The sequence below is a fragment of the Pygocentrus nattereri genome, chromosome 29, assembly GCF_015220715.1.
Source record: "Pygocentrus nattereri isolate fPygNat1 chromosome 29, fPygNat1.pri, whole genome shotgun sequence".
Taxonomy (NCBI): domain Eukaryota; kingdom Metazoa; phylum Chordata; class Actinopteri; order Characiformes; family Serrasalmidae; genus Pygocentrus; species Pygocentrus nattereri.
The window spans coordinates 6558029-6585328 of NC_051239.1; the positions used below are offsets into that span (position 1 = coordinate 6558029).

A 27300-nucleotide genomic window follows, 5' to 3' on the forward strand; every position below is an offset into this window, starting at 1 on the left:
AATATCACAACACAACAGTGCAATATGGCCCTAAATCCATTCAAACAGGCCTGATTCTGCCTTGCAGTGGGTAAATGCAGTTTAAGCACTGATGCTATTCATGACATACTCAGAAAAATCATAAACATTATTAACAACTGGCCATCCTGGGGGGTCTGACACTGTTGCTTCATCTGTATCGGGTGCCCACTGTTGGCAAGCCTTCAGGACCAGTCTAATGATCATGGGCATTCCTTCTGTACTATGCTGTACAAACCTCACCTGCATGAGCCTCCTGATGACACTGCTGCTGTAAATCTATCGAATTATTTCATCACAGCCAATGCTTCTCCTGCTTTACCCCTTTTCTGTATCTTATATTACTGTGAAAACCTTGTTCTCTGGTTATTTTGCTGTTATTGTTTTGCTGTCCGGTGTCGACCAGAGGAGGATGAGCTCCCCTTTCAAGTCTTGGTTCCTCTCAAGGTTTCTTCCCTTGTTAGGGAGTTTTTCCTTGCTCATGGGGTCTTTGCGGCTGCTTTGAGACAATAGCTGTTGTGAAATTCGCTATATAAATAACTCTGACTATGATAACTAATAAACAAACCTCTTGTGCAGCCCTAACACACACACACACACACACACACACACACACACGTGAAATTCATTTACTCAGTCCAATCACAAATCACTCACCACTCAAAACAGCAAATCCACATTACACCAAGAACAAAATACCTTTAAGGCAAACATGCACAATCTTATCAAAGTGACCTTTACAGTCCCCGCAAAAAGGAAAAAAGTGCTGATTAGGATGCAGTCATTGAGAGCTGAGCACCTTTGATTGTACAGTCTGGAGAAAGAGTGTGCGTGTTTCTGTGTGGTGTGTGAACCTACATAATCCATGCAGTAGAGTCTGTAGCCATCTTTCCTTCCCCGCCAGCTCTGCAGGGACAGATACACTACAGCTGAGCACAAAACCACAACACACTAATACCAAAACTACTCACCGGACCCCACCGCTGCAGTAGAGTTTTCTCCTGTCCTGCCCTGGGAGAGTGTCTCTGCACTCTTTCTTTGGTGTTTTCACCCACAGTAACCAGTTCACAGACACTTCTCTCAGCAGCATAACACTCGCTCATAAACTACAAACTATCTACCTCACGTTTATATTTAGAGTTTGGGTCTGTTGGTCTGGACCAAAGCAGGAAATTGTACATCGAGTGTTTTAGCTCTGGTTCTCTCGTGCTGTTTTTGCACCAGGCAGTACTAAACGATACAGCACTTAGGTTACAAATTTGAACCCGTAACCATCTGGACCCTGGTTTAGATCCTGTTTCCCCTCGCATCAGAGAACCATGAATGTAGGCAGTTCTCTTTAGCTTGTGTGTTCCTATGATTTCTCAAGAAAATCTAGAATTAACAAGGAATAAGGACAGCAGCAACAATGGAGGAGCTCTGATTACCTTTTACTCTGGCTTTGGTTTTATTTGAAGAGTCACTGACTCAGCAAATCTGACCACCTACTTTTTGTTTTTCTTTTTTTAATGCAGTAATTTAACTCCAGTAATATAGCATGACAACTCTGTGATTACTGCGTTTGACATATCAATGGTTTGCACCTTTACTAGCTCCACCCAGCAAGGTAGCAAGGGTAACCAAATTCAGCATGGGTACTCAGGTACAGGACGGGTTTGGCTGTGGAAATAACAAAAAATGCTTGTTTTATAACCGTGCTGTACAGTGCTGCACCACCCGGAGGAAAAACAGCATCAATGTTCATCCTGATATACTTGACATTGTTATAAATAAAATGTTATAAGGAAAAAAGGTCGCAAGTGACTGGGCAGATGACTAAGCACATCTGCTAACAATAACTGGTATAATAGCCTACTTTTTGAAGCACGCTGTTCTCTGGACTGATTAAGCTTCTGAGTTTAACGTATGTCTTGTTTTACTTACGTTATTTTATGTTTATCTTATGTACTTGCATACGAGTTTTAAAGGAAATTGGGGAGCAACACAACATCTGATGTGGGCTGAAGGCCAAAAAGTCTAAATAGTTTGTTAGCAACTCAGTACCTTTATGTTTTTGCATGCTAGTAGTATAAATGGAGAAACTATTATTTAAATTCTCCAACAGGTTCTTCATACAAGGTCTTGCCATTAAATTCAATTCATGCCAATTCTGAACAGCCCAGCTCTAAAGTATGAAGCCATGACAGGCTGTGCGATACTGTGGTTTTCCTATGATTCAAGTAAAATCATTAACATTTGGCTGTGAATGACCTTTTGTGAATGTTAATATGTGGCACATTAATATAAAACGTAAATGATGTGTGCACTAACGTGTGTATCAAGTATTTTAAAATGGCTTTGAACATGTCTCTTTGGAGCTCATGAGAGGATGAAAAAACACATTCATGCGTCTAAACGGCATCAGGAATCTGTGAGAAGCTCTCCGGAGACGACACGATGGTTCATTCTGTGTTTGGTCTGTGCAATGTTCTTCGGTACTTTGTATGATGTGAAACAAACCACTTCAACCTAGTCGGTGGCACCAGGATTTGCGCACCATCAAGCTACATAAACAGAACATTCATACCAGTGATTGTTCTGATCAAATCAACCCTGCCAAGTATGAATGCACGCACACTTACACTCAGCATAAACGTGCACCAAACACCAGCAAAGGTGGGAACACAATGAGTTAGGCAGGTGGACTGAAGGACAAGTTTAGACACAAGGGTTGTACCTTCTTTCTCTCGTTCAGATGGAGTGGGGCTTCTGACCCGGACCCGCGGGCTGCTGGCCTCACCGCCACCCCCGGGGTAATGCTGTGATTTCATTGGCTGCTGCTGCTGCTTGGCCTCCTGTGAGGACTCGTGAGCCATAGTGATCTGCTGCTCATAAAGTGCCAGAGCGTCAGGAAGAGCCTGCTGCTTCCCCAGTACACCACCACCTGCTAAGGAAACCTCAGGCATCTATAGACACAGAGAGAAAAAATGTATTACTATATATAACCAAGTAATTAATTCACTATACAGTTTTAAACTTAATCATCTAACTGCTGTGATGTCTCAGGTTCCTTTCCCTTTTGCCACCATTGTGTGCGAAGCAGTTTCTACTTTCATGGTGAAATGAAAGCACAAAAGTTATATACCCACCCTCCCCCCACCACTTCCTGTGTGTTGCATTACTGAAGCGTCTTGCGATTTATCAGAATGATGACGTGTGCCAGTCATATTCATAGAGTGCTTTTACACAGAGAGATAACTACACATCAGCATTCTGTATTTGTGCCATAATACACGAGTGGTCAAAGGCCAACGAGAACCTCCTTAGTGCCAAGCATTTATGTTCTAGGGCAGAGGTCACCAATAGGCAGACTGCAAGCCGAGTTCAGACCCAGACGCTGTCCAATGTGGACCTGGAACTATAACCGATAAACTATGGAGAATGATTTCATTTCGACAGGGTGGTACTATTTTAATCAGCATAACGTTTCTAGCCTTTACGGGTTGGCTTGAGCAGCAGGAGAGTCACAGACCAATCGCATACTTTGCAAATATCACACGTGACGCTACTCAGCCAATCAGATCTGTGCATTATGAGGAGCACTGAGACTCACACAGGGGAGGGACAAGGCAAGAAACAGCAGTCAGTCAGAGAAGAGAGTTAGAGGGAAGTTATTTCACATGACGTGCTCTAAAAAGAGAAAACCGACGATAAACATTATTGAAATATGACTGAACTGTACTTTATTTGATCTGATATTCAGATATAAACCTACTATACCTACTAGAGGCTACTCCAGTAAACAGTATATGGCACTAAATCATGACGCAAGTTAGACATGATGTTCTGAATTTGACTTAAAGACCTCTTTTCTTGGTTATTACCATGATTAAAACATCACTTATGCCACTGTTTCATTATTGATTTTTACTACTACATTTTGAGACACACAAAGCGATTAATAAAAAGTCTGTCACTCCACAAAGAAAAGTAGCTCCAGTCTAGCGCTGCTGAAAGACGTGCTGTATTTCAAAACCACTCAATGTCCACAATGGAAAAATCAATGGTCAAGAGAAGGGTTAGAAACATGCACATAACAGTCTCGTACTGTATATGGAGAGGACCCTAATCACTTTAATCACCACTAGTAAGGGCACAAGAATTAATGTATGAATGTCAGAATGAATTAACTCTGATCTTTTATAAGAATATAACAATAACCCACAATGTACGTGCTATTTCATTACGTTTTCGGCAGAATATTATCATCAGGCTGGTTCCACCACTCACATCTCCTCAACTCGCTCAATCTCAGTGTCTTTCTGTGTTACCTAACAGCTGTCTGCTGCGGGGAAAGATGGGAGAGCAGGATCTCTGTGATGTCTGAGAGATTAACAGCAGTCTTATTATCCATGGCAACAGAGGCAGGCCAGCACATCTAATCCAGCAGAGAGGATCAAACTGCGAACCAGCGTGATACAGCACAACATCCAGCACGCACACTTTACTAATACTTCATCACAAACCTCTCCTTTCATCCTGTGAAGTTTAATTATTTGTAAATGAGTAAGTCTGACTGCACTTGACTGGAATGAGACTGAATGAATGTGTAATCGGTAGGAACAACTCAAGGGGGTGACTGGTTTATATATATATATATATATATATATATATATATATATATATATATATATATATATATATATATATATATATATGTGTGTGTGTGTGTGTGTGTGTGTGTGTGTGTGTGTGTGTGTGTGTGTATATACACGTGTGCACACTCGCTGTAGGTGTGTAAACTCACTATTGGAGGTATGGCAGCCGCTCTCTGTTTGAGCTGTTTGAGGTCCAGTGGTTTCTGCAGTGCAGTGGAGATCACTCCATCATGGGCATAACTCAGAAGACTGGGTCTAGGAGACATCATTCTACATGGGAAGAGAGAGGAATAAATAATCAGATATGTAAGTGAGAAGAGAAGCAAAAAAGAATATCATATGAGACAAGAAGAGATGAGAAGACGAGAGGAAAAGAGAAGGGAAGAGGAGAGGAGAAGAGAGAAGAAGAAAGGAAGAGAAGGGAGGAGAAGAGAAGAGAAAAGAGATGAAGAGAAATGAAGAGAGGAGATGAGAAGAGAGCAGAAGAGAGAAGAGAAGGAAGAGAAAAGAGAAGAAGAGAGAAGTAAAGAGAAGAGAAGAAAGAAGTGAAGAGAGCAGAGGAGAAGAGAATAGAAAAGAAAAGAAGAGAGAAGAGGACAGAAGAGAAGAGGAAGCAATTTCTTAATATGGTCAGTCAACTCTGTCCTATTTACAGTCTTTATAAACATGTTCTAAACATTAAACATCTCACCAAACCCTTCTCTCTCTCTCTCTCTCTCTCTCTCTCTCTCTCTCTCTCTCTCTCTCAAACTTCTGCCATTCCACTTCAAACACAACACAACACACACAACAGATTTGTAATTTGCTCTCTATACAAAGAAACCCAAACATGCACTCTCCTCTTTCTCGCTGTTTTCTTTGGCCTGCACTCAGACTAATGTTTCCTCTGGCGCTGCCAATATATACAGTGTCTGCTGTCACAGAACAAAACAGAGCAGGACAGATCAACAAGTCACCACCAACCAGCTCTGCTCACCACAAAACAGTCAACTAACTGACCAAACAGCACATTCACTTCCTCATAACACAAAAGACAAAAAACATCAGGTTTTGGAACGAGTTCAGGCCAACATTTCTCATCCAATGTTGGTCTTGGTTTGTTTTTTGCATAGCTCACTTCATACTCTCACTTATTCTCTCTCTCTCTCACTCTCTCTCTCGTAACACTAGCTGCATTCAGAATAGCTCTGGAGGTTGAGAAATGGGTGAAAGTGCCCCTGAGTGAAACGGAGAGACTGAGTCAGAATTCTTCACAGTGGTGGTGATAGGAACCAGACGAGAGAAGAGTTGAATGCCTCTAAAAGCTCCCTCACAGAAGTTACTACCTAAACCGGTTATAAATATGCTGCCTGAAGCCCAAGACATTGTTTTACAACAGTTTTGAGAAGTTTTGACTTACAAAAATCTTTTTGATATTCCTTTACGGTGGAGGTGGTCAGATTTTTTATTTTCATGTAGCATGTGTAGGTTGACTTGTCATTTTGGACAGTAAATACAATGGTTATGTTTGTGCTGTAGACATGGCCATCCCTGGTTCCTATCATGAATGAATGAACTTTGTCATTGCACATTGCACTCGTACACTTGCACAACGAAACTGAAGTACAAACGTTCTCGGTGCAAAAAAAAAAAAAAAAAAAAAACACTGTAAAGAAATCAGAGCCGGTTTCTATGCAATGAGCTGCTCTGAATGATAATGATTAATAATATTTAATTAACTAGAAATTTAAAAAGAGAATCAGTGGAATTCCTCCTCTCCTCTTCAGGTTTACATCTGCTGGCTTCAGGCTCCACTAACTTAAAGGCTTAGACCCAGTCCCATTGCATCCCTCGTCCCTACCACTCAGCCCTTAGACCTGCGTTTTACGTGTTCATGTCTAGGGGTAGGGTGTCCCGATTGTTGTTGCGATAGAGCGGTAAGGCAAAGCGCTAGGGCTACACAACTCTCCAAATGTCACGCTCCAAACAGAGAGTTAGGAGAATAAAAGACAAATGGCAAGATGGCAGCACAAGAGACCAAAGAAACCCACATTAAAAAGTCACAATAACAATCATATGATATTAGTTTAATGTCATTTTAACGTATTATGGGCATTTTCTTCATAACAAGCATAAGAAAGGGTAATGGTCTTAGTAGCTAACCTTCCCATTCCACCTTAAATAGTCCAGCAGTTCAGACATCTGAAGCGCCAGAATGTAACTGCTGCAGCATTTAAGGTGGAACAGGAGAACTGGAACAAGAAGCTGCCGAACATCTGACTTCAGCTTCATATCACTAAAGAATTAAGGGGTGGGCAACAATAAATAATTATCACTTCCCCCTCTTTGAAGGCGTATGATGCCCTACATGCAACTAAAGCCCAGCAGCGAGGAGCTGAACTTTCCCCTCCTCTGCTGTCACTGCAGACGGGCAGAGCAGCACTGGTAGCCTGTTAATGAAGTATTGTTCTTTTTATTTGAGGGTCCCATTTCAGAGGGAAGATTACAACCGCTACCCCTCTGTAACTCAGTTTCAGGGGGCAAGGTGACACTCGAAAACAAGTGGAATCGAATCGCAATCACAGTATACAGCGATACAATCATACCACCAGCATTTTATCCACAAACAAAAAACGCACCTGTTCTTCTCCATGCTCTCCGGCTCCTCCACCTCATCAGCACTGCAGGTGGCGCTGGAGTCGCTGTCCTGCCCTGCATTCTTCCCTCCATGCTCTCTCTTCCTCCCCTCTCTCTTTCCTTCTTCCGGCTCCAGCATGGGGGGCTTCTTGTCCTCCATCTCTACCTGTACCTCCCTCGCTCCCTCTCCTCCCTCCGCCTGCGCCTCCTCCTTCACTCCGCCCTGCTCCATCTTGATTGGGGGTTTCTCTTCCAGCTGCTCTTGAGCCACCGCCTCCTTCTCTGAGGAGGATGACGACGATGACGGTTTGGAGCGGGACGCGCTCTCCTCCTTCACCTTGCTGTCTTCTGAGGAGCGAGGGGAGGGCAGGCTCTCCGTGTCTGAGCTGTTGTTGGGGCCTCCTGGAGAAGAGCAAAGGTCAAAGGTTACATGCAAGTCCCACGACAAGAGCTGCCTTTGAAATTGGTTGCTATGAGAGAACTAGTGCACTATATAGCGTCTCAGCTATGCTCCCTCTTTGGCGTTTCCTCTTGGTTCTCCAGTCAGTTCACTGTACAGCAGGTGCTGCACGTTCATTAGTGAACCAATGTAATCTGATCACAGTGTGGAGCTTTTGTTGAAAAGTCCTTTTTCAAATATTGCACAAATGTATAGTGTGGATTCATGGCTATTTCTCAGCACTGTATGTCTCTTTTTACCTTAAATGAAAGGGTCCACTCCAGCTACTACGGACTCCATAGGTGGTTGGTTAGTGTAGTGGGTAACACCTTTGCCTTCTACGCTGTAGACTGGGGTTCAATCCCCCACCTGGGCAAACACCCTACACTGTACCAATAAGAGTCGTAAGTCGCTCTGGATAAGAGCGTCAGCCAAATGCCATAAATGTAAATGACTCCACAAGTTTGTGCAAAAGCCTCTGATCAGCAGATCAAATCCAACTAAAAGTCTGGACACGACTCACGACCTAACCTTTTTGTACATGGTCAGTGTCACAAATAGGCTCAAATCTGAATACTGACCTTGAAATAGTGCAGAAACTTGAACGATTCATCCTTTCACTTCTAATAACTTTTCTTTGCTTCTTTTTTTTTTTAGTTTCCAAGTTTTAAATGAACAAAAACATCCAGAATTTTAATGTGGTCTCTGAATCTGACTGTATGTGCTAAAACTACTCACTCATCTTCTAAAGCTGTTTACTGTGAGCAGAAACCCCACTAGGAGTAATAATTCAATCGCATCTGTTCTGGAAAGCTAAAATAAACCCAAACTTGTTAATATTCAATAAACTGTGCTCTTATTTTTAAGTCAAGACACATTTGCAGGACCATTTTTTAAGGTAGATTTACTGGTTTACTGCCTATATTGTGTTACCGTGCAAATAATTATGAACCATATCATAATAACTACACTAAATCAAACTATGGTAAAATATACGATCTGATGATGCAATGAATGATTTCCTAAAGAATCTAAATCAAATTAAATAATGTTGAGATTAGTTACCAGTCATGGCCACAAAACAGCCATGCTATGAAACTTAATGATATCAGGGGTTTCCAATCTTGTGAGTCAGCCGAACCCCCTTAATCTTTAACCTGAACTACTGCCCTTAAGCAGCCATTGAGATCTAAGACTATAATTTTAGCATCACGTGCATGTGCCACATATATTTACTGATCTGTATTTCTTGCCTTGTGTATTTATTGTATTCTGCACTCATTTACAGTCATGTATCTGGACTCTATGTAGTTCTATGTGATGTGCTGCTGTTTTGAGTCCCATCATGGGACCTGAAGAACAACAATTCCTTTCAGGTTATGTAGATAAGACAAAGACCATGTGACTAAACTAGGCTAGCTAGCTGTACACTGTAATGTACATTAGACTGTCGCATGGTTCCAATATTAACTTAGACATGATCCAATCAGTAATTATATATTTGAAACTTTTCCTCTTAAATGCTAGTAATGATGTTTCTCGGCTGCTCGGTCACATAAGGCTGTCCCAAAGAGAAGGACCCGTCATACACCGCCTAGAAATGCAGCCTACGTTTTGAGTGATGTCAAAGAGGCATCAGATGTGTCCTTCCAGGCCTTCGCTGCGTCACCAGCAGCCTCAAATCATTCCATTTGTGTGACCAATAGGCAACTAAGGAGGAGTCTTCAAAGCACAGTCCTACTGAGAACCCACCCTACCTGCAGCCTAAGCTGTGGAAAGCGGCTAATCAGTCCTCACTTCTTTCCATCCAAACCACAGAAGATGCTGATTTTAGACACCACAGCACTTCACCAACCTCACTACTGTAAAGCAGTTGGTGCAAATTAAACATCATTCCCACTGTAGAGCTGGATAACATTTCTAAGAATGAGTAATGCTACTCATCCATAACCAGCTTTAGTTTCCTTAGAGATTCTCTCTCTAAAAAATTAATGCAGGATCAGAAACCGTCTCTGTCCTTGCAGTTCTCTCGCCTGGCCTTGCCGCGCTCTAAATCCAGATGACTATTTTATTCTGACTGGTTTCAGAGATCTTCCAGAAATCCAAAGCATACTTGAAACCTTTCAGCTTTATTATGCTTCACTGCATGATATAGAATCACTGCACACTGAACGCGGTCAGGCAAAATCAATACAGTCATTACACCCTAACGCAACAGCGCGGAAGTAATGAATGTGGTGTGTAATGTGCACTGTCTGATCTGCATTCATTCAAATAACAGCAGCTATAATGACATATTTCATATAGTTCACTGGGTGTGTGAGTTGTGAATGGTAGAGGTGGGCAATCTGGCAGAAATATCACAATATTTGAAGATATTTTCACAATAAATGCCATGTACCATAGGAAGATAGCAAACCCTGTACTGCCAGGCAAACTCAAATACAATATCAAAAACTATGAGCACAAACATCTGTACTCTGCACTAAATCCAGTTGAACTATACGCTTTAGGAACTGTCCTTGTTATGCCCAGAAAAGCATATTGTGACATAATTTTAAAAATTTGCCAACTCATTTATTTTGTACATGAAACTCACAAAATTTTGTACTAAAATGCTACATATTCAAATTACAACATGAGCCATAATACTGGTGAATCCTTGATGTGGCATGGTTAACTATGAACCTTTATCGTTCTGACCAAAACAGAGGAATAAAACTGTGAATGGACTTGTGTAACTCGTCAGACTTCTCATATATTGGTGCATTCTGCCATATTGCTTTACAAACAGTATATTGTACTGTCTATTGTGTGTGTATACCTTCTCCATCCTCCTGAGCCTCTTCTTCATTGCCACTGACTCCAGATCCCTCCATCTCTTCTTCATCAGCAGCAGATGGAGCGGTGGTCTCTTCACTCTGCTGAGCTTTTCCTTTACGCCGGGCCTTACGCTCCTGCTCCTACACACAAACACAAGACAATACGATATAATACAAATGATCTCATTCTGAAATAATTCCTAACAAATACACACGAACATCAAACCCTTGGCAACAGTACTATCCAGCCTCATGTAATCCAGGACAGGAGGGTTTAGGCAGGCCCAGGTTTGGCCTAGGTATCAGAGATAATAACAGAAAACTGGGGAAAATCAGTTCTTACAGTCGCTGTGTTTACATGCAAAGATGTTTGCCAATCCGACTAAACGCATTCTGATTGCAGATTAAGACTGAGGTTTATGCTCATTCTAGTCAACAATCTGATGGAGAAACTCAGTTTACATGCTCACTACAAGTAATCTGATCCAATCTAATCCATGTGTGCACACGTGAGGACCACTTAGTGTAGACGTTACCATGACAACAAGTATCACATGAATCCAGTCGGAGTGAGATGAGCAGCAGTGAGCAGTGCTTGTGTTTTTAATTGTTTTAAAATAATGTCAGACTCAGGGAAAACGTCAACTTCACGTCACCCTTTTAAAAAAGGCCGAGAGGAAGACGTCGTGTTCTGAGACACATAAGCTGGACGTCCGTCCAACCGCCGTCTTTTAAAGATCAGAGCATGAACTTCGTCTCCTCTGCAGACCAGTTTCTGCTCCACCGTGTTGAACGGTATAAGCTTTCACTATGATGCGACGCACATGCAGAACAGACTTTCTGATAGGGAACGTAATCGGATACAGGTGTTTACACAGATATTATTCTTCTATTTCACAGATTATTTACAGGATTACCCACTTCGTTCAATTGGATAGAAACTGTATTCCGAATGGCCTCAATCGGACCAGAATATTCCGACTGAGGCGTTTACATGGACGTAGTCTATTCCGATTGAGCTATTAGTCGAATTTTTAAGAGATCATGTTGCATGTAAATGTGGCTAATGAGTCTAAATCATACAAGTACGTTTCGTAACCTTTACCGTTTTCAGTAATACAATAACCAACATTCCAACCAATGAGTGAAAGCTGGCCTAACTACCAAAATTGGAACAAAAATCCCTTTCAAAAACCTGCGTAAACCTTCAATCAGGCAGAGAAAAATGACATTAATTTTAATGAACAAAAAGCCCACAAACCGATTTCATTTTATGCTGCTGCAGGATCTCGTCCAGTTTTTGCCTCTTCTTGTAGTTGAAGTAGAAATTCTTGCACTGGGACACTGTTTTGGAGCCCACCATCTTGGCGATGGAGGACCAGTTGCGGCCATACTGGAGGAGTCCTGCAGATATTAACGCTGAGTCAGCACATGCAGGACGGGAACTCACACAAAGGATGTTTTACACAGTAAAGGAGCAAGCACCACCTTAACAGGCTCAACTCGCACACTTGCATGACAGTGTGTGAAAGCATACGATCGTGTGAACGGTTTGCAGATTGTGCACTCATACCTGAAATGCTCTTCGGCAATTAAATAAAGACTACGTGGTTGCAAGAAGATGAGAGACGTACTGGGTCAAAAAAGAAAGAAGCAGTCAAGAAGCCTGTGAAACAGCTATGAGCTGTGTTTCTTAATACTCTGACCATCAGATCACGAGGGAAGGTGGGGTTCCCCAAATTATGATCAACAAAAAAAATTCTGAAAGGAATAATTCCGTCAAAATTACTAAATCCAACTGAACTCTATAGCAAACAATTAGCATTACGGCAAAGACATCATGCTATTTGTAGCTGATCAGCCCATTCATCAACAGCCATGTTTGCAATGTTTTCTTAAGCTCCTGCTTAAAGGTTTATTATTCAATAACACTGAAAAACTGCTTTGGATCTACTACGAAACAAAGTTAGACATTATGATTATTTATTCTTAATAATGATTTATCATTGCTTTAGCTTGTTTATGCTAGCAGCACTACACTTATGATTCACCAGTGAACTGAGCAAGCTATTCTGCAGCTGTTCTAGACAGTTAACAACTGGATGCAAAAACATAGCATAGGCAGTTATGACACTGTTGTTGCCCAGCAAACAGGACATGTGCACCCATTTAAAACAGTGCAACCACTAAGCAACAGCATGGGGGTCTTCAGAAAACAAGTAATGGAGCAAGCAAGCAAACTTAGTTACTATAAATGAAACCCTCAGTGTGAAAAAAGACCAAGTCCTCTGATGTCCTATTTTCCTTCACACACTCCACTTTATCTCTCACTCCATCACTCGTTTTGCTTTGAGTGTGCGCCACCGTCTCGGCTTCATTTAGTTTCACACCAGCAGAAGACATATTGGCTTTGCGCTCATTAAAACTGCATCAAATATAATACACTGTCCAAGCTGCACCATCAGACACTTCAAGTAATGCTTCTATACATCTAAAGACAACCATGATCAACAAGCAAACCCTTGAACCAGCACACACACAATGAATTGCCCCTGTGTAGTTTATATAAAAAATGATCCTACCTGAATTATACACGACACTGCTGTTGAAAGAAAACCTCGTATTTCTTTTTTTTCTTCAGTTCTTGGCATAATAAAACGGCCCGAAATGACTTGCACTATATTGCAAAAAGTATTCACTCATCTGCCTTCACACGCATATGAACTTGAGTGGCACCCCATTCTTAATCCATTGGGTTTAATATGATGGCGGCTCACCCTTTGCAGCTATAACAGCTTCAACTCTTCTGGTTTTATCAGGTCGAGGTCAGGACTCTGTGCAGGCCAGTCAAGTTCTTCCACACCAAACTGGCTCATCCGTGTCTTTATGGACCTGCTTTGTGCACTGGTGCTCAGTCATGTTGGAACAGGAAGGGGCCGTCCCCAAACTGTTCCGTCAAAGTTGGGAGCATGAAATTGTCCAAAATCTCCTAATGCTGAAGAGTTCCTTTCACTGGAACTAAGGGGCCGAGCCCAACTCCTGAAAAACAGCCCAACACCATGATCCCCCCTCCACCAAACTTTACACTTGGCACAATGCAGTCAGACAAGTACCGTCTCCTGGCAACCGCCAAACCCAGAGTCATGCATCAGATTTCCAGACAGAGCGATTGGTCACTCCAGAGAACACGTCTCCACTGCTCTAGAGTCCAGTGGCGGCGCTTTACACCACTGCATTCAACACTTTGCATTGCGCTTGGTGATGTAAGGCTTGGATGCAGCTGCTCAGCCATGGAAACCCATTCCATGAAGCTCTCTACGCTGTTCTTGAGCTGATCTGAAGGCCACATGAAGTTTGGAGGTCTGTAGTGACTCTGCAGGAAGTTGGTGACCACTATGCCCCTCAGCATCCGCTGACCCCGCTCTGTCATTTTACGTGGCTGACAACTTCGTGGCTGAGTTGCTGTCATTCCCAATCGCTTCCACTTTGTTATAATCCCACTGACAGTTGACTGTGGAATATTTAGTAGTGAGGAAGTTTCACGACTGGACTTGTTGCACAGGTGGCGTCCGATCACGGTACCACGCTGGAATTCACTGAGCTCCTGAGAGCGACCCATTCTTTCACTAATGTCTGTAGAAGCAGTCTGCAGGCCTAGGGGCTCGGCTTTATACACCTGTAGCCATGGAAGTGACTAGAACACCTGAATTCAATGATTTGGATGGGTGAGTGAAAACCTTTGGCAATGTAGTGTGCATTAAAAGTAAAGTAGGTTTTTTCCTTCTCTTGTAAAGTTACCATTTTGGAGATGCGAGGTTTCTTCCGAAAACAGCAATGTGTATGTATGTATACATATGAGTTTGTGTGGTCTACCAGCTTTGGCTAAGCTCTTGTTGCTCTAAGCGGCTTCCGTTTCACAACAATAGTACTTACTGTTGACCTAGCAGTATAGCTCATCAATACAACTCACTCTAATGCCAGTGTTTGTCTGTCAAAACTGCAAGGCTATGTGCTTCATTTTATCCACTTGTTAGTAACGGGTGTGGCTGAAACACCTCAATAATTAACAGGTATTCCCCATGTGTGTGTGTGTGTGTGTGTGTGTGTGTATATATGCGCATGCAAAAAAGTGCTTAACTTTTAACACAAGTTAATGGAACAAGATTCTTGTAAATATATATGCAATAATAACATAAGACGATCAATAAATATAATAATAATAAAAAAGAAGACACACACACACACACACACACACACACACACACACGTGTTACTGCAGTGCTGAGAATGATTCACCACCCAAATAGCACCTGCTCTGTGAGGGTCCATGGGGGTCCTGACCACTGAAGTACAGGGTAACAGAGTATCAGAGAAACAGATGGACTACAGTCTGTAACTGTAGAACTACAAAGTGCAGCTATACAGTAAGTGGAGCTGAGAAAACGGACAATGAGCGCAGAAACAAGTCATAATGTTATGCCTGATCGGTGTTTTATATGTAGTTATTTTTTTTAACAAGACTTTTCTAAATGTAACTCTGATCTCAGCAATCAAAAAGAAACGGTTTTGCCTTTTTTTGGTTACTTTTTTTAATCCTCATTGAACTCCCCCCCCTCCCCCCTCCCCCCCAAAAAGAACCAAACAGTAACAAATACACAAATCCAACAACCACCCACACACAATTCCTTCAGAAAGCAGGACAAGTCCTTTGATCGTGAGTAAACTCCAAACTGAGGAAGGAACGCAGGCCCAGAACGCAGCTAGTATTAAATCCAATTCATGCCAATTATGATCGGTCCACATTCTTAAACTCCGTGGTTTAATCCAAAGACAAACCATAACGGAACTCTTATTTTAATCCACCACACTGTGCAGAAACAAAGCAGGCCTGAACCTGAAGCCTCTCACCTTCACCACACCCCCAAACCTTCAGCTCATCCAATCATGAATGAGCTACAATCCTGCCGTCCAATCAAAATCACCGGCACGAGGCCACATGGCTAAGTCCTCCGATCAAAACCTACCAAAGTGTCCTGCACTGCTTTACATAATCCAATCCAATGAAGAGCTTGTTTGGAAAAATAAAGAAGAAAAAAAACACTCCACAACATTCAAGGCCTGCAGATCGTCTCTCCTCCGCTCTTTCGCTCTGCACCATCGCTCTTTTCACTCTTTCATCTTCATCCCGCCATCCGCCCACCAGATCTCCATGGAAATCCACAATCGAGCACTCGAGCCAGCCGTTGAGAGGAGGGATAAAAGAGAAGCAGAGAGACAGAAAGAAAGAGAAGCAGAGAGGTAGAGATAGAGAGAGGGAGGAGAGAGAAAAGGGAGTGATGGTGAGGGAGGGAAAGTAGCTTTACTTCTCTGTCCCCACCTCTCTTTCTAAGAGTTGATCTGCCTCACTCTCTAAACAGCAACTGCCCTTCTCTATCACGCTCACGCGCTCTCTCACTCCGCCGCCAGCCCTCCCTCCCTCTTTCACTCCCTCCCTCTTTCACTCCCTCCCTCTCTCTCATCTTCCTCTACCTCTCTCTCTCTCTCGTTCTCAAGGCCGCAGCTTATTACTTACTCCTCTTCTATCTTCAATGGCTGCCGCCTGGCTGGACTTTCACAGCAATGTGGAGCTTAGAGGCGGAGCCTCTCTCTCTTGTGCGCGCGCACACTCTCTCTCTCTCTCTCTTCCTTCCTTATTTATTTTATTCTTCTTTCTCTCCCCTCTCTCTGGTTTCCTCTCCTTCCTTTTCTCCTCTCTCTTTCTCTCTCTGGTTTCCTCTCTTTCTCTGTGGTTTCCTCTCTCTCTTTCTCTACTTGCTCGCTTGCTCACCCCTGTCTCTCTGATTGCTTCCTTATTTCTATCTTTCTTTCTTTATTCTCTGCTTCTCTCCCTCATTCTTTCTCTCTCTTTTGCTACTCTCCTTCTCTCCCTCTATTTCACTGCTTGCTTTCTCTTTTCATCTCTTTCTCTCCCTCCATTTTTCCTTTTCCTCATTTGATCTCTGATATCGTTCTCTTTTTTCTTCAGCTCTGTCTAACGTGCTCTATCGGAGCCAGCAGGCACGTAAACACAGAGAGAGAGAGAGCGAGCGAGAGACAGCGAGAGAGAGAGAGAGAGCGAGAGAGCGAGAGAGCGAGAGAGCGAGAGCGAGAGACTTTAACAGTATGAGTGAGGGATGAGAGAAGAGTTTGATATCGATAGCATGAAAACGCACAGGGGCTTTTATACTTCTCCAAACTGACCTGCTTTCTGCTTTTCTTCCTCAATGTGACCTTTAATCACACTCTCACACACACACACACACACACACACACACACACACACACAGAGAGAGACGGGGCAGGAGAGAGAGATGCCAAATCCTCTTTGATCTGTGCCAACCTTCTCCACAGCCACCTCCCCTTCTCTTTCCTTGTTTTCTCTCACTCTTTCCTCTCTCTCCCTCTCTTTCTCCATTTTTCCTTTTTTCTCTCACTCTATCCTCTCTGACTTTCCTTTGTTTCTCTCCATCTCTCACTTTTTCTTCTCTCACTCTTCTTTCTCTCAACTTTTTCTCTAACTCTAAGATATACAGACAGATAGAGAGATAGGTGTGTGTGTGTGACAGACAGAGATAGAGGGGGGGTGGGGGGGGGGGGTGGGGTGGGGAGAGAGAGATGGGGAGAGGTGGGGGGGGTGTGTGAGAGAGACAGAAAGAGAGGTGCTCCAGATTTTGGTCCTGCACATACACATACAGGGAGATTACTGTGCTCCTGTGCCAGAGACTGAAAGACGGCAGCCCTTTAAAACGCTGCCAAAACACACACACACACACACACACACACACACACACACACACACACACAATTGCGTGTACCTGCTGCTGTCAGATAGCTAAACACAGTTAACACCTCAGGAATGGAGGGATAGAGTTTGGTGTATAAACGAGTCTGCTCTTTCTCTCCTCTCTGCACTGGAGTAACACACTCTGCTCGGTGGACTGCATACAGTGAATCAGCAGAGACACAACAACTCACTGCACAACGACTACAACGAGTAAAGGCTGCAACTACCCTGCAGCTCACACCTGCATGACATCAGCACCAATATTGCGCTGTTCTGTGGTTTGATAAGCTGGAACAGACAAAAGAAAGCAACAGCAGTGCCACGTAAAAAAAAAAAGACCATGACATAGTCAGAAAAACCTACTGTGACATGATTCACCACAATAATGATAACATATCATATTGCTCAACCTTATTTATCCAAACACATCCAGACAGCTCTTCTAATTAGCGAGTTCAGCGACTTTAAGGTGCATCCATTCCTGATGCACCTTCCATTGCACCACTGAAAAACACCAACCAACAGAATGAGACGCTCTGAAGTAGCCACATAAGTCCCCAGGCTCAATATCAAGCATGGTCTAGAGGGGTATAAAGCCCCCCAGCATTGGACTGTGTGGTTCTCTGGAGTGATGGCGCTCCGATACCTGGGATAAGTGGGAGTGTTCAGAACTGACAATCCAGCATCGGTGCCTGACCTCACTAATGCTCTACTGACTTGTAGGGGCTACTACTGCAGCAAAGGGGGACAAACTCCCTATTGACACCTGTGATGTCAGAAGCAATGCGTGAGTGAGTGAGCAGGTGTCTACAGACTTCTATACAGAAGGTATATTACAGTTAACCATCAGGTCATGTGTGCTATGATCTCTGGTCTGACTGGCTGTGCTGTATTGTGCTTCATTCAAAATGCAGATCAGGCTAACACGCCTCTTACAACCTCAATGGGAATGGATGGGGCTAAACGTCTGTAGGCTGAACAGGCAAAGCAAGGCAAGTTTATTTACATAGCAGCTTTCATACACTGCTGTCATGCAAAGTGCTTCACAAATATAGTTGTTTTAAAAAATAAAAAAGGCAAAAGAGAAACGAAATTTAAAACATGATTAAAACAATGGATTTAACATCATATTAGAAGTTAAACTAAGATTGTATAAAAATCCAATTCCATCCAATCCAAGACCAATAAGTCTTGCTTTTAAAGTGTCCAGTGCCAGGGCTCTTCTAATGCTTTCTGTCCCCTGGTTCACTGCTTCTCCATGTTTAGTTTTCACTTTTAGTAGGACTAACTGACTAGTTCCTATTGATCCAACATGCTCTGCTCATATCGGGGGTTTTCCCTTGTTTCACTCCTAGTGAGACTGCAGCAGTTGCATTCTGAATCATCTGAAAACACTTCTTTGATTGGCTTTTTGTAATTTTTTTTTTTAAATCAAGCAGAATGTGGTTTTCCATGATGTGGGCCCTTTAAAGTCGCCTGTGGTAATCATGCATATTACACAGACGCAGCGGATGAAGATTAGGCTGAAAAACACTGGAGTGCTCTTCTAAATAACATTCCAGGCCTCTACACTGGACACAGTGCTGAGAACAGAACACAGCACACATACACAAACGCAGACTCTGACCTTTCTTGGCCGTCTCCATCTCCTCTTCTGTCCAGCGGGAGCTTTCATTCATCTCCAGATTTGCTGAAATGAAAAAAATCCTGATTAAAGGCTGAAAGCTGTTGAATGACTAAACTAAACACTGACTCGATCATGCATCGTGTACACACATTCAATTTCCAAGGGCATGGGTGAATAAGGGCTTAAGGAGAGGGAGCTCAATAGGGTTCAGTCCATTCCACTGAAATATCTTAGGTAATGCTTTCAGAAACGAAAACTCCTGAGCAGTGACAAAAGGGGCAAGTTCAGAAACCTTTTCCCCGTCAGCACCACTCCAAAGAGACAAGTTTACAGATTTTAACATGTAAATCTGGCAAAATTACTGTGGAATTATTTAGTTCACTGTGTTCAACAACTAAGAAACTACAAGTAATGTCCAAATGCTGTAGTATTTTGGAAGTATTTTGATTTACTGGCTAAGAATACTGATCTTTGTGCCGGATTATTGTGTTTCTTCTTTATTATGAGTGTTCCATTTGTGTGTCTGATGTGACTTTGTATTTGTGTACTGACCCAGTTCACTGGTGAGTGGAGGTGAGCTGGTTTCCTCCTGCTCATTGGCCATAGAGCGGGTGATCCTGCCTTTGCGGTGTCCACGGCTGTTGGCCGTGCGCCGTCCTTTAACGGCTACCGGCGGCTCTTTATCTTCACCATCCTCTCCGGATGTGTCATCTCTGCACGAGCACAGAAGAGAGAGCAGAAGGGGGTTAAAATAACCTGCCTGTATTACCATCACACCGCTCCTCTTCATCCCCTTCAACTCACTTATTACCATCGCTCACATCATACCTAGAACGTTCTTCTTCATTAGGACTAGATCACAAAGCAAGCACTCGCTGAAACTAGCAACTCTCGGCCAAAGAGCAAGTTACTTATGGCACCACTCTAGATCCTTACTTCACTCACACCTTGCCACTCCCCCCTTGAAATTTAGGTCAAGGCCACTAAAGGTGGGTTAGTATAATAAGGTAACCTAAAGTTATATCCTGATATACTTTACTGAAGATAAATAGGGAAGTGGTGTTTTAGAATAACAACAAGATAACCGCAAGTGGCAATCGCAGGGGTCCAAACACTATGAGCTAGTAAGACAAGGCTATACCTAATCATTAACATCCAAGAAGAGGGTGAAACTGCAAAAATACAGCATAAAGATGATTCAAGAAATTTGCACAATGATTTTACAATGATTCAAGATATTTAGCTTTTCTGAGGTTTGATAAGTAAGGACCAGTAATGTGACATTTAAAAAGAAAGTCCACCAAAACTTTGAAGGCTGTGATTTTTAAACAATGTTTCATATACTGCATCGGACTAATCCAATCAAACGGGATTAGTTCTGCTGTCTTTGTAATGAAACATGCAGTTGATCAGAATTCTTTAAGTACCATGTAACGCTCACTGTGACCACGTGACAAACCTGATCAAAACAATCATCAGTATCATTTATTTTCCACCAAACTGTCATCTCCATCACATGCTACAATATCATAATCACCTGCTGTGATAAAGCACAAAAAAATGAAGATTAAAATCATGCAGAGATCTTTAAAATGCCCTCTGCGGTAGATTTTTGGAAGCTAAACAGATCAGGATCTTTGAAAGCAGAGAGTGCTGTAACAGTTTCTGGCAGCTGTGCTTGATCAGCAGAAGCCACAGATATCACTGCGGCACATCAACACCGAAACCAGTCTCGGCAGCATAATATAGTCTATTACCTTTTAAAACTGAACTTTCAGTGGCACTTGCATGTGTTTCTGTACAAAACTGTAGTCAAATGAAAACCTACTGTAGAGTGCGCTCACTAACAAAGAGCAAAGGGAAGAACACCCTCCCCAAAAAAAGTGCCAGATAGTTTGAAAACTGAAACTGTGCTGTCTGATCATGAGGTTTTATCTATTTTAATGTCTTTTTCTCTTTCACTAAACAGCAGCGTTCCAATAACTTTCTGCCGTCTTCTGTTGCCATATATGTTTTATTTCTACTGTTTTACTGCAATATTTAAAATATAAGCAGTTATTTTCCAAATGTTCTAAAAGAGAATAATAATAATAATAATAATAATAATAATAATAATAATAATACATTTAATTTAAAAGCGCCTTTCTCGACACTCAAGGACACTGTACAAAATGTAGGGTTATAAGAAAAAGAAAAAAAGAAAAAAATCATCAACAGAGAGAGTAGGCTAATTTGAACAGGTGAGTTTTAAGACTTGATTTGAAAAGAGGAAAAGAGTCAATGTTCCGGATGTCAGGTGGGAGGGAGTTCCAGAGTTTGGGAGCAGAGCAGCTGAAAGCTCTGCACCCCATGGTAGTCAGACGAGCAGAAGGTACAGAGAGATGAATGGAAGAGGAGGATCTGAGCGAGCGAGTAGAAGTTTTGGAGCGATTTGGAGAAGAATCCCACAGATATACACCTATACCAGTGACTGACACCACAAAGCATTCCCGGCATGGGAGGACAAGCAGCAGTGAAAATGGCAGTTTTGGTACACTATCAGCTGACAATAAATCATGTATTAGTTTCTACAAAAAATTGGTATGAATATGCTGCCTATTGTGTGAGGCTGTATTAGGAGAGTTCTGAGAAAAGATTTTGGCCCAAGAGGTATTATTAGAAACTTGCGTTGTAACACAGAACAATATCCAAGTTTAAATTCACTACCGTGTTACTATCATCAACATTACATATAAAACCCTCACGTAGGTTCACTGGTGGTTTTGGATAGTAAATAAAATGGCTATATTTGTGTTGTACTCGTGGCGACCCCTGGTTCCCATCACCACCACTATAAAGAAACCTGGGCATCTTTATGTACATCTCAACAATTCAACAAGGGAGAAATTTTTTAAAATCTGTGAAACTCCCCTTTAAGGAAGCTTCAGTAGTTAATCTGCAGCTCCTTGGTTTGTTTAATGTCTTTTGTCCTAAATTAAATAAAACAGGGCTAATTATCACTGCAGCTGACACCGAGCACAGCGCTAGAGAAACACAGCAGCAACACAAAACACCCAGAACAGCAGGCGTGAACACACACACACACACACACACACACACACACAGACACACAGAAACACCCAGAGAGCAGCGATCTTGCAGTTTTTCACTCGGCATCAATGCATTCACTAACCGCAGCAGGCCTTAGTGACAAAGAAGTGGCAATGGAAACGGTGCACCTTCATTTATCTTCCGCTGCCCACCATCTATCTTGCAGAGAGGGACACTAAATATAGGAGCACCAGCTGGGCCCGCGGCGCCGTGGAGGTAGAAAGTGGCGAAGGGCACCGCGGGCCTTAGAGGGCAACAAAGACCTAAGTGGAAACCAACGTGTCCTGCGCATAATAGTGGGACGTCCAGTCTCAAATGGCGTGATACAGTCCAGTGATCACACGCAGCATCATGGCAGAGAGCAGTTCTGCTGACTGCGGCTGTTTGCTTTAGATGAACACACAGTGTGCTTCCCTTGTGGATATTAATATAGGCCGCACCTGTGAACGTGTCACTGTGAACACTGTAGCAACCTGTTCAGGGACCTTCTGTATAATTAAGAAATGTGCAGTACAGACGCAAGTTACTGTGCACCGGAGATTTCATTGACGTTAAAGGGCCTACAGACTTTTTTTGCATTTTACTCCCTTAAAGGAGAACTCCACCAACTTTACAAAATGTCCTTACAGCTCAGTTCTTGCGATGTAAACACAGTGGTTTGATGTGTAATGTGTCATTGCAGAAACACTTACAGACTCATTGTTTGGTGGTACATACCAATAAGTACTACCTGATTTTACCAGGTCCATCCCTCTTGATCCCTTATTTGTATTTGTTTCTGTGCCTTTAAGACTGATCTATGTAAATTAACTCTGTTTCACTGGCAGCTCTGTATTTTGCCTCATTCAGTCCAGGCTGAAATGTGCAGTAACACCCTATTTACTTCAACAAGGGAGGTTTGTGTGTTAATGTGTGCAGTTTGAGTTTCTATTTATTTGCTGATGTTTAACAAATCGAAGAGAAATAACCTGCGTCTTTTGCACCGTGGAAGACGTTATTTTCATGTTAAACATCATTTGACAGGGGGCACCCAAATTTGTGCGAAAGACTGCAACGTGACCTGCCTTTATCAACAAACATGGGCCATGCTGCATCATCAAGGCTGCAAACCATACGCAGTAAAATGATCACAATACGGTATTTTATCCATATAATTCAGCCCTGCAGGTGCAGTAATACTCACTTCATTCCATCCTCTTTGTCTTCTCCCTCTGTTTTGTCCTCGTCTCGTTCTCCCTCCTTCTCTTTCTCCTTGTCCTCCTTCTCCTCCTGGTGGTTGCGATTCACCTGTTGCTGCTGCTGTTGCTGTTGTTGCTGCTGTTGCTGCTGCTGCTGCTGCTGCTGCTGCTGCTGCTGGTTATGCTGTGGTAGACAGAACACACCGTTAGAAACCGGGACTGACCAAAACGTCCATCGGCTCTCAACACCCAGCAGCTGAAGCACAAGTTATAGGACGTTCAGTAGAAAGAGACGCTCATTTGATCTTACTAAGTATCAAACTTTAGGATCTCGCGAAACCTGCTTAGCTGCATGATTTAACTTGCACGCGCCTGCACTGAGCAAAGAAATTAACACTTTGCTGAAACCACATGAAACCAGTAGCCTGTGTACACTAACCGGCCTCCTTCCTCTGCGTCAGACTTCACACGGGTCAGAGTTCACAGAGACGCAGACGCAGACAGAGACATTTACAACGTCAGAGCACAAACAGGGCCGGACTGATATGACAATGACCACAGATGACATTTGAAAGCCTACATGACTCGACCTTCGATAATTTTAGTTTAACAGAGGTTCACTGACTGATTTGACTGCTAGCTGTTAACTTCCCACAATTCTTAGCAGTTTTGTTGGTTTCTGTTAATAAACTCTTGTTTGCCATTAGTTCTCTTCACATAAAAAAAAACAATTAGGCCATGCTAAACATTAGTTTGGGATACAATTTACAAGTTTTTGTTATTTATTCATGATTTTCCTGTGTGCTTTGTGATGCACATTTCCTGTTCTGTCTGCACTGCTACTATAAAGAGGAACAAATGATTAAGATCAGCTTTGCAGGCTCTGACGGGACTGGAATAAGAGCATGATCACTGGAAACAGGTGGTTTTACCCACAGCTGTCGATTCTATACTACATTGACAAATTCATAGTACTGCATTTTTGTGCCAAAGGCAGGCACAATTCTTTCCAACCTCTCTTCATCCCTCAGAAAAAAGGGCCCTTTTTCCTACTGCACTTCTGAAAGTGACATATGTAAGAACTTTTTGCTCTGACTGGGTGGCCTCACAAACAATCTGGGGTGACTTACTGCTTATAACACCAGCGTGAACGGGTGGGGCTAAACTGTGTCTCTATATTATGTTAGATGTTTTTCGGACATCAATTTCGGAATTGAAATGAATTCATTCCAAACAGACAGCTCGGTTTACTAAAAGGGCTGGACGCTGAAGTGAGCAGTATGTTTTAAATCTTTAATAAACGTTTGTATACTGCATGAAGCTCTTTTATTTGTGGGAAAAAGGAAGTAGAATTATTCTTTCTTCTGCAGGGACCCCTGGTAGGAATCCTGCAGGCAGAATGGAAATCGAATATCTTTTACCTCCTATATCTCTGTTAATCAGATCAACTAGAACACTTGTCTGTGTGTGAAAGGTTGAGCTGGCTAGCGAGGGGAGCGATAAGAACCCCCTGTTGTGAACTTTACCCTCCTCTGCTGTCACTGCAGACGGGCCGGGTCGCCTACAGAGCAGCGCTGGTAGCTGTTAATGAAGTACTGCTCTCCTTTATTGGAGGGTCGCATTTCATAGGGGAAGATATAATCCACTATAACTTGTAACTCAAGTTCCAAGGGGCAGAGTGACACTCAAACACAGGGGGTAGGAGTAAAAATAAGGACTGGGCAAAAACGAACTGCCTCCTTCACTCACAATACATCCCGAAACACAACACGCATCACTTGCTCTGTCTCACTCTGACACACAAACGCTCTGCTTTGACCTCTCACTGTACTAATGAGTGACAGCAGAACAAGAGGGCTAAAAATAGAGAGAATCCACAGAGAAGCTCGTCCTGTATCCTCCCAGATTTTCTTCTTTATCTCTGGGTTTTCTTTCCTGAATTATGACCCAACACAGAGCCATCCGTTACTGTCAGAAGAGAGAAAGAGTGCTACACCGGCTGGTGCAAAGGGGAGAAAACAGATAACAGAGGGATGACAGAAAGAGAGAATCTGAGGCATGCAGAGAAAAAAAAGGATCGATTGGGAAAATAACAAATGAAAAATGACAGAGGGATATTGCTCTGTGTCTCTCTCTCTCCGTCTGTGTGCCCTCATTCTGCCTCAGAGCTCCTCGGTGTGACAGACAGCAGCGAGGGACACCTCAAATAACCCTTGCACGCACACAGGGGCAGTTACAGGCGCGCTCAGCCATGCAGACTCACTCGGCCGCACAATAACACTCGCAGTCTGACTCACGCTCGCTCGCTCGCTCGCTGTGTGTGGATTAGACATTTGATGTTATGAAAAGGTGATATTTAATGACCTTAGCAAACAACTGAAAGGCCACTTTCAAACATTTGTGCTGCACTTTTGCACATAATATAGGGACGCAATGAATATTCAATGACCATCTGACAAATATGATCACCAAAACGTTCAAAAACAATGAAGCTGATCAAAGAACTGACACCTCTTTTCACTTCTGTGGAGAAATAAACGTTTCTTTATTGGGCTAAATGCTGGCTAGCCACTGCTAGTACGCAGCTGCCACCTCTTCGCAGTGGAGTCTTTGGAGATTTGGAGGCTTCTGATTCAAATCTTTATTTGATGCCTTGAAATTGCCACTGAAAAATTTCATCTGAAAAGAGGAACGACGGCCAAATAATCGGACTAAAAATAACAGAAACGAAGCCTACGACAAAGTGCCGAACAGACTTTACAAACGATTTACTGGTAAACAAACCAACGTTCGTTCTATTCACTCTCCTGCACAAGTCAGAGCAAACACGTTCAAACTGAGCAGCAGCAAATCAACGGCGAAAATGTGATGTGGAAATATTTCACAGCTTCGGCAAGAGACACGAGAGGGTCTATGACTCGGGTGACCAGTCGTCCCCATGGCAGAGGATGCTGGATTTTGCAGAAGCTTACTTACTGTCAGATTTTTTTAGTTTCAGTCAAGGATTATAATTTCAATGCACCACTAATTTAAAAAATGAGCAATATTTTTAATCATATCTACTATAACAACTAGACAGGGAAAGTTTGTGAGTGAACTTAAAATGACTTGCGTTAAACGTTAAAATTGGCGAAAAATGTTGATAAAGTCTTGCATAGATGTTGCTAGGCAGTTGCTACAGTATCCAAGGCGGATGTTGCTAGAAGCTGCCTTAAATTGCTACCTTACATACACTGCCACCTTAAATACACTGGCACTTTAAAATCACTGATAACTCTATAATAATTATTACAATAAGTCATTTTGAGAGGAAACATGAAGTGCTCGCTGGGTAATATAGTCACCTGGCTGCGGCCTCTGCGGCGGTAGCTCCTGCGGACAATGTTCTTGTAGTTCTCGTTCTTCTTTGTCAGGTAGTAGAAGAGGACACACTCAGCTACAGTCTAAACACACACACACACACACACACACACACACACACACACACACACACACACACACACACACACACACACACACACACACAGAGGGAGCTCTTAGAATGTCTCAAACAACTCTGTGTTTCCCCACTGTGTTAATAAATTCCTCAGAGGGAAAGAGACCGTAAACAAAGAGCTGGAGGGGGGAGATAAAAATAACAGGGCAGGTGTACCTTTCTCTCCAGAAACGAGGCAATCAGGCCAAAGTTCTTTGGGTGCTGGATAAATCTGGAGAAAGAGAAAGAGCTTGTGAATATGAAGGTCATCTCACCCATCCACACAAGCACCCACAGCTACAAACACAAGGCAGACCTCTCACTTCCACTCTAACACAGCTCTCTGTATCTGTCACCTACTCACAGCTGACGGTTTGGTTTGTGTGGAGACGGTATTTCTCTCCAACTTTCTCTCAGCATAGCAGATGCATAGACACACTGCAGAAAAGCACTGATAAACTTAGGCTTAATGTAGACTGCACTCATACAGATTTAATGGAACAAAACATCATTTAGTGAAGTTAATCGTTTCAGGATCAGCTCAGTGACTTTCCACCAACTCACTGTTCTCCAGG

General features: G+C 42.7%; 1 protein-coding gene across 3 annotated transcripts in view; it reads right to left on the reverse strand.

The window, feature by feature from the left end:
• ncor2 (nuclear receptor corepressor 2) overlaps window positions 1–27300 on the reverse strand; it is a 170332-nt gene that overhangs the window by 35273 nt on the left and 107759 nt on the right. For 2 of the 3 annotated variants that reach the window (XM_037536067.1, XM_037536065.1), the window contains exons 13-23: window positions 26903–26957; window positions 26595–26693; window positions 23256–23434; window positions 19535–19695; window positions 18983–19045; window positions 11794–11936; window positions 10535–10673; window positions 7274–7673; window positions 4805–4925; window positions 2735–2963; window positions 877–924 (exon numbers count right to left, since the gene is read on the reverse strand). In XM_037536067.1, the coding sequence (XP_037391964.1) occupies window positions 877–924; window positions 2735–2963; window positions 4805–4925; window positions 7274–7673; window positions 10535–10673; window positions 11794–11936; window positions 18983–19045; window positions 19535–19695; window positions 23256–23434; window positions 26595–26693; window positions 26903–26957 (1637 nt within the window). The remainder of the gene's footprint in view (window positions 1–876; window positions 925–2734; window positions 2964–4804; window positions 4926–7273; window positions 7674–10534; window positions 10674–11793; window positions 11937–18982; window positions 19046–19534; window positions 19696–23255; window positions 23435–26594; window positions 26694–26902; window positions 26958–27300) is intronic. The other variant, XM_037536066.1, reaches the window with a different exon arrangement.